The sequence below is a fragment of the Hippoglossus hippoglossus genome, chromosome 14 (genome assembly GCF_009819705.1).
Source record: "Hippoglossus hippoglossus isolate fHipHip1 chromosome 14, fHipHip1.pri, whole genome shotgun sequence".
In the NCBI taxonomy this organism is placed as follows: Eukaryota; Metazoa; Chordata; class Actinopteri; order Pleuronectiformes; family Pleuronectidae; genus Hippoglossus; species Hippoglossus hippoglossus.
Window position 1 is genome coordinate 16314860 of NC_047164.1, and position 8140 is coordinate 16322999.

Consider the following 8140-nt stretch of genomic DNA (forward strand, 5'->3'; position numbering starts at 1 on the left):
CTGAGAGATAAGCTCATGCCCCCGCTGCTCCTCGGAATTTCCTGGCTGCCGTTTGCACGGCTCCGGAGAGAGCTGAGTGTTACAGATGACGACGAGTGGCATTAAAGCACAGCGAGGAGCCGTCCTATCACCTGTACAGTCAGCACAGGGGGAGAAAAGATGTGCACGTTGGACTTTCCGAGAGCTTTGTCAAGACAGGGGGGAACAGTACAGCCCCTCTCTCTGGAGAAACTGAATGTCAAGAAAAGTGGGTTGTATTTTTGGATTCGTTGAATTCATCGTTGCTTCAAAACGGAGCTGGATTTTCCTTTTGATTCCAAAATCTCTCTCAATCTTTTTCCTTTTTGCATCCAAGCCCATTTTTTGGGGTGAAATCCGCCCCATAACACATGCGCACCATGTGTTCGAAGTATGCTGGCTTATCATGCAAATTTACAGGAACACACTCAAGATTTCCTCTTCATAACAGTGTTAAAAATACACCCATGCATGGGCACAGCTGCAACTGTTGTGACACACAATAAGCCTCTGGATGAATAGTTTGCAGAACTCATATAACCAGGTTTATTTTCCTCCTCTCTGAGTTAATATGCGATGCCTCCAAAAAAAAAAAAATCTTCCAGAGGCTAAAAATGGTAAGCAGGCCTCTCTGGACTCACCAGCTAAGTGGTACTTTCTGGCTCTGGCTTTGTTTTCTATCAGCCTCCTCCTTCCTCCTCTCCTTTCCATTCCACTTTCCCTTTCCCCCCCCTAACTGGCTGCCATCGTATATTTTCTCAGTTGCCAAACACTTCCTATTCTGCAACCACTGACCTTAACACTGACCTTGCCTTGTCTGTGCCATTGAGATGAGAATGAGAGATACCATATCCTCTGCTTCCCCCCCCCCCCCCCCCCCCCACACACACACACACTTTGCTGCAGGGCTGAATTTTGCCTGTCTCATCAGTCTTCCGGCTGCTGGAGTACGCCTTGTTATTTCTTCTCCAGATTCCTACACATTTCACTTCACAGCTGATCAGCGCCCGCACTGCAAAACATCGCTCTCGGCCTAAAGAGATGGGTGAGCCTTGCCATATGGACCCAAGCTGTCAATAAAATGGACTGGTGAATGAACTGCGCTTATATATGGCGCTTAGCTTCACACTAAATGCCCCCGTTTATTAACACATTCACACATACTCATACATCCCTCACCCAAGGACACCTCGACAGGGTTGGAGGAGCCGGGGATCGAACCAGCGGCCTATCTCCCGAACCACAGCTGCTTCCAATGCAGATCAATTTTATCAGAAACACTTTATCTGCAGCATTTGAACGTCCGTGGGTTGGATACCAGCCGAATTCTTGGTTATAATTGTTATTGAGATGCAAGGTCAGAGGATCTGGAACAGCCATTGTTTTAGCCACAAGAATGTGTGTCAGCTTTGGTCTGTCATGATGATGAGGGTGCATGATAATGGGTGTAGGTTAGACCTGTAGGTTGCTGTAAAATCTCACAAATTAAGTGTCTGCTTACAGTGTTTAAAGGGATCTGTTTAAAATATTTACATTAGCTTGGATGTAAGTTATAAATTATAAAGTCCTTCGTTTTTCTTCTTCTTTTCTTTACAAAAGTCTTTGCCAAGAGTGTGTTGTGTCCTGGTGAGGAACACAGTCTCCCTCAGAGTAATGTTTTGGGATAAACATTCATTTTTTCCCCTTCACCACAAGAGGGCACTTAGAGCACATTGCATGCAATCATAGAAAAGAAGGAACTGTCATTTGTGTTTATGTGACTCCATCTGCAAGTGACAAGTCCTCGCTGTTGGGTGAGTCTAAAAACCAAGCCCAGGTTCAGCAGCCACACTGACCCTCTGACCTCTCAAGAGAGTGTGTGTGTGTGTGAGTTCCAGCCTTCTGCAGTGGAAAAAGCTGTTCTCCTGTGTTTTCTGAACTGCCTCTAGGTCTGTGTGCAGTCACAGGCAAGGAAGTACGAACAAGAAGAATCTGTTGGCTTGGCTTTGAGCCATCTTTATCAGAGGTGCACTTCAAAAACGAAAGAAAATTGACTTTTTCAGCCACAGAGAGGTACAAAGTCTCACAATGATTGCCTGCAGATTGTAACATACTATATATTTTTTATGTAGTCTACTGTTTGAAATCAGTAATAGATAAAGCTGATGGGGAAATTAAATGTAGGAGAACACAAGGGCATCGGCTACGAAGACGTGCACCGAGGCTGAGCCTTTTATGGCTGAGAGAGGGGAGGCAGCTCACTCACAGGCCAGGCCGGGTCGAGAGATGAAGAGGAGGAGGAGGAGGAGGAGGGGGCCGTGGCTGCAGTAAATGATGCTAGCTGTCTACACCTTGTCAGTTATCAGCAGAGGCCCGGAGAGAAATCTGACATTACTTTGTGTTGTCCACAGAGAAAATAATTGGCCAGCGGGCCAGCTCGCTAACACTCACAGTACTCAGAGGAAGATGTTTTAAAGTTCTGCAGCTGAAGGCACACAGGAAGATAAAGAAATATAGCGGAAACTTCAATAAAAAAAAAATAGATAAAACACAAATGCTGCAATAAGAAGAGACAGAATCTCATAAATTAGGTTTATAGTTTATAAATCTACTTCTGCTTCCGGCCAACGCTGGCAAGAGATTTCAATGAACTTAATGATACTGTTTGAGAAGTAATAATTGAATGAAGATGCAAGTTGAAAAAGAGCCTAAACTGAGAGTTGAGGGGGGAAATGAAAGTTAACTTTCTTTCAGCCTTGAGTCACAGTTATAGATAAGCATCACACTCACCGCTCGTTTCTGTCTGTTTTCGCTTCTGTTTCCAGGCTATGAATATGTAGAATTTATCAAGCAGGTGTTTGATCTTGCAGAGTGACGGCTGGTGAGAGGCAAAATGATCAGATGTTGTTGTTCACGCTCTCTGACTTTTATTATATTGTTCTTTATTTCCTCAATCTAAAGACTGATATTATTCTTGGTTAAATCATTCCACTATTCTATTCTCAGTTGTATGGTATTTATCTTCTGTCGGTAACAATATATATTCGAGGGAATGCATTTTATTCTCCATTTCAATTCATCGCTCCTTTGGCGAGCTATTCAGGAGCGATCCATGGCCCAACTGGCATAACATCAGATGTTGATCATTCACCGTGTGGGTGGTAACAGTGACTCCATATTGTTTTTTCTAGGCTGTGCCTGGCTGAACCACAGCAGCGTCACCTGTTCACAGGCTCTCACTTCCCAGTGCCACCCGGTGCCAGGAGGGAGCCGCTGTGTCTCTGTCACAGATGTTCCTGCATGTGAGATTTTCTCGCTTCTCTTCAAGGCATCGATAAAGGTCATACAGAGAGCACGCACTTCTGGGATATTCGGTTTCAGGGGGTCTCTCTGATCAGAGCAAGTTATTATTACTAATCCTGCTGTTGGGAATGATATTTCAGAATGATTACTCAATGACCAGCAGATAAGACTGTGTTTGTTCTGGGCAGTTTCCAGGTGTGATGAACTGTGAGGCAAAGTCTGACTTGGATAAATGTATTTTTGGGCTTGTAGAGTGATCCGACCCTCGACAAATCAGATTAAAAACAAATCCTTTCCCGCTATTTGAATCTGAATAAGCTACAGTTTGATGTGTTTGATTTTCAGCGTTGAGCAACTGCCGCCCTCATGAGGTTTGACACCGACTCTATGTCAAAGACTCATGGGAGATGTAGTTGTTGAGTTCTAAAAATAAAACTGCAGCTCGTCTGGCCTCTCCTGTGAGACCTACCCGCTGTGAATGGCTTCTAATCAAAATCAAAACCACCAGTCAGCTGTGAATGAACACAATATTCAAACAATTATCAAAAGGTGTAAGTGACTGAGCACATTTTATTTAACTTTACAGAAATCTTCGTGGAGACTCATCCAAAAGTAAACACATTCCTCTTCAGTTTGTCAAATGCAGCTGGCTGCAATGCATCTCCTGCTGTTCCAGGAACATTATGTGAATGTATTACTGGGAAGTAAAAATGTGCACGCCGGCACATCACTGCCATTTCCACTTAAAATGCAATCAGGATTTGAATATCTTAACATTTCACACAAATAAGCTGAAAATGTCTTGTGCTTTAATGCTCTGCAGCAATATAGCAGTAGGTTAGCATTCCTGGAACGTTCAATCACCATGCAGATAATTTTCACGAGCGCCACTGAATCATGAAGGACACTTAAGTCGGCGATGTGATCAAAATACAGACGCGCTACTTGGGAGTTTGTTGAAGATAGTGACACAGCATTGTCCATTTGTTTGCCCTCTGCTCCGCAGAGTCTGTGCAGCTTCCTGTTACATACATGCCATGACTACTTTATTAAAAACATCCCCCAGAACAGGCTGCTCTCGTGGTGTGTGATATGATTTCTAACATGAAACAAGCAGGTTGAGGGATCAAGCACATCTAGGAAAATAATCTGAATCATCCAGAGGCTTAAATTATGGAGTGTCATATATTTTCCACAAAAAAAAAGATATAATAACAACATGACAGTTTCAGACAACAGTTGTAGAAAATTTGAAAAAAAAAAAGACAATAATTTGTGTGCTATAGACCAGAAAACACCTCAGTCAGCCTGGAAATAGATGGACTGTAGTTGCGGATGAGCACCAGGGCCCCATTCAGTTATATAATAAACTGGTAGCTGAATGTATAGTGCCATCATGTGCTTAGCTGTATTCATTACAATGGTATTTCTTTTTTAAATCAGTGACATTCAAAGGGAGGCCTGTAAAAAGCCTTGTTAGAAAGCTAAAGTGATGCTTTTTTAATGTATAATTATAAAATTAGCATCATAGCATTCTCAGCATAGCAGGCATTATGACACTGATCCTAAAGTTTGTCATTTCTATGGTAAATGCTTCCTTTTTTTTTTGCTGGAGAATGATGGTGATCTACAAACTACATCAGTGGTTTGTTTCTGTAAACTGAAATGTAGGCTAATCACTCAGTGGTCAGTCGTCTCCATTTCTCTCTCAGAGCACATGTTGCAGAACGAGAAGCAGAAGCCCCAGGTTGCGAAGGAGAGGCAGCGAGGAGGAGCAGGGGCCGCTGTTGTTGACGCCCCTCGGGTGGGACTGATTCGGCCTCCTCACGCTCCTCGTGCGAAGCGTGGTGGTTTTCTTTGTTTTGGCGAAGGGGCTCTCTGTGGTAAAGAATTGATCTATGGGCAGGGTCATGTCAGCCCTGATGGGTGTTTCGGTAAAGACGCTCGTGTCAGAAAAAGGGGATGTGAGTGAGTCAGTGGGTGAGTCTTCGTCGGGGCCAGGAAAGAGATGAGGATGAGTGTGGAGCATGTGATCCCGGATGCTGACTGGTGTGTCTGTGAAAGGGTGCTGTTCCATCTGGGTGTGTGGGGGAGCAGAAACAGACAAGTACCACCACTCGGTAACGCCGGCCCCCGGGGGCAGGGAGCTCACGTCCTGGGCACCCGCTACCAATGGGGGCAGGTTGTAGGAGGCAAAGTGCCACCCTCCAGTCCGGCTAGGCTGCGACCCTCCGCAGACCGACTCGGTGTGGCAGGGGCAGCCCAGGACGTGGGCAGCGGTATGCTGAGTCCAGGACAGCACGTAGGTGATGTTGTCGTAAAGGTGACAGGCCCAAGGGTTGTTGCCCAGAGCGATGACTCTGAGTGATGTCATCTTGTCCAACACTCCAAAGGGCAGTGTGGAAAAGCGATTAGCATGCAAGTAGAAGTGAGTCAATCTGGGCAGCCGGTCCAGGGAGCCGGGCAGCACCTTCACGAGCAAGTTGTGCGAGACGTCAATAGCCTCCAGGTGCATGGGCATGTTGGTGGGCAAAGTCCAGAAGTGGTTGTGACTCAGGTTTAGGGTGCACAGATTGATCAGCGTGTTGTTGATGAAGGTGGCCCGCTCCAGCTTGTTGTAGGAGAGGTCCAGCAATCGCAGGTTCCATTGATAGACAGTGTCGTTCTTGTCCAGCAACTGGATGTGGTTGGAGGCGGCGTGGAGCTGCCAGAGAGAGCGGGGCAAGCCGGCGGGCAGCTGGCTCAGCCGGTTGTGAGACAAATCGAGGACGCGGAGATGGGTGTACATGGTGAGCCGGTGGTCCAGGTGCTGGAAGCGGTTGTGGGACAAGTTGAGGGAGCGCATGTTGTGCTGCAGGCCATCGGGCAACTGTCTCAGACCCCTCCAGGAGCAGTCGACCTCCCTGTGGCTGCGGCTGCAGGAGCACATGGAGGGACACACGGCCAGGGCGTGCATCCCAAGCAACGACACGACCAGTAGTCCCAGGAGGGCGGCTGTAGGGGAAATCCTCAGGAGAACATACCTGCTAAAAGAAAGGCAAGAGGGCAAGGGTATTAGTGTTTGTCCTGCACCACTACCTCCAAAAGTCACATGACCACTGTGCTTGGTGAATACTTGCAGGAGAAGCATGGTAACAACTTCTTTATAGCTCCACCCTCTCTTTCTCCCTCTCTTTTTCTCACACACACAGAGATATGATATGTGTTTGCCCCTTTTCTGATCCCTCAGATCCCCTGATCAGTTGCCCCTGGCTGTTCATTGGTTATGGCTGAGGGGTAAGGGTGAGAGTGAGAGTAAGAAAGCTCCCCTTCTATTTATATTATTATTTTATCTTATCTTGTCTTTTTTTTTTAAATTTATTTTTGTTTATTTTATGCTAGTCTGCATGTGTTATTGTATTTTCTTCTTGTATTTCTCATTGTTGAGCACTTTGGTCAACTGCAGTTGTTTTTAAATGTGCTATATAAATAAACTTTCTCTTGTGTTGCATGTATATTGTACATACACAAACTGGCTGCCCTAAATGGTGTACCTTCCATGTAGCATGTACATTACATGCAAAGACTGACTCAGCAGGCATGTACCAAGGATGCTGCAGCTGCAGCATTTTTGTATGCACCATTAGCCCTGGATTGAAATGTGCCTCTAATAACTGATAAACGTTTGTGCTGATGTGTAAGAGGATATTCAAGTCTTTTTTTAATAAATCATTCATTCATTCACTGCAAAAGATGAGAAATCCCTGTAGTCATTTCCCTGGCATCAGTTTGCGTGTTCAGTCATCAGTGGTTGTCAGTGCAGTCAGTCCCATGGTCTCAGAGGAGCACAACTAGCTCAATAGATGGGTTTTAATATTGACTCCACAGAGGACTCATGCATCAGCTGGTCCAAAGGCAGGCAGGGGGAAAAAAGAGACAGAGAAGGCAGCCAGTAGTGCTGCACTGCTGAAACAGCAGTATACTGTATGTGAGCCAGGGTGCGACAGAATGTGTGTGTGTGTGTGTGTGTGTGTGTGTGTGTGTGTGTGTGTGTGTGTGTGTATGTGAAAAGAGTCTTTACATCTGTTCATAACTTACCTTCTCATCTTATCATTCCAGTCACTTTTCTCTCCTTGCTCCTCTCTCCTGTCCTGCTGTGAAGCTAAGGACCAGCTGCTGCTCTGCTGAAGGTGAATCTTTTTTCCCCCCTCACAGAATTGGACTCTTGCTCACTTCACTTGTCCAGTGCAGGTTTTTTTTGTTGAGGCTGCCCTCTCTCTGCCTCCCCTTGCTTTGGTCCTTTTTGTCCTCTTTGAAGAAGCGAGAGTTGATATTGCCTCTTGTATGTGGATCTTTTGGGTTAGCGCGATCAGGCACTGCAGGCTCTCTGTGCTTACTCTTGTGCTGTAGAAGTGCAGAGATGGGAGGGGTGGGGTGCTGGTATTAGGAGGGGGGGGGGGGGGGGGGGGGGGGGGGGAGGAGAAATGGAGCGCATAACGGAGGGGGTCCCCTGCATACAAGGCTGCTTCAAGGGAAACTCCTCAGCTCATGTTAAATGCAGCAGCTTCCAAGAATTAATTCTGCATTTAAAGTGACAGATATCATTGTGGTTTGATGAATTTGCTAATTTCAATTATCAGTTATCACCTAAATCACCAACCCCCCCCCCCCCCCCCCCCCCCCCCCCCCCCCCCCCCCCCCCCCCCCCCCCCCCCCCCCCCCCCCCCCCCCTCTGTAAAGTATCCCCTCACAGTCAGACTGTGCTGCGATTGGCTGTTGTTTTCCCTGTGTTCATTTTAGAGGTTGTCACAAAACAACAACTCGAAAAAGATTTATTGCAGAGGACTGTCCTTCACTGCAG

General features: G+C 46.2%; 1 protein-coding gene across 2 annotated transcripts; it reads right to left on the reverse strand.

Moving 5' to 3' along the window:
* Positions 1–3844: 3844 nt before the first annotated feature.
* omgb (oligodendrocyte myelin glycoprotein b) lies at positions 3845–7937 on the reverse strand. 2 transcript variants are annotated; one of them, XM_034606966.1, is made up of 2 exons: positions 7378–7937; positions 3845–6323 (listed from the first exon to the last, which is right to left on the reverse strand). In XM_034606966.1, exons 1-2 carry the CDS (start codon positions 7383–7385, stop codon positions 5009–5011), a joined length of 1323 nt encoding a protein of 440 aa, XP_034462857.1. In that variant the 5' UTR covers positions 7386–7937; the 3' UTR covers positions 3845–5008. The 2 variants fall into 2 exon arrangements, with proteins under 2 accessions (XP_034462857.1, XP_034462856.1); XM_034606965.1 differs by having other exon boundaries at positions 3845–6326.
* Between the last annotated feature and the right edge of the window lie 203 nt (positions 7938–8140).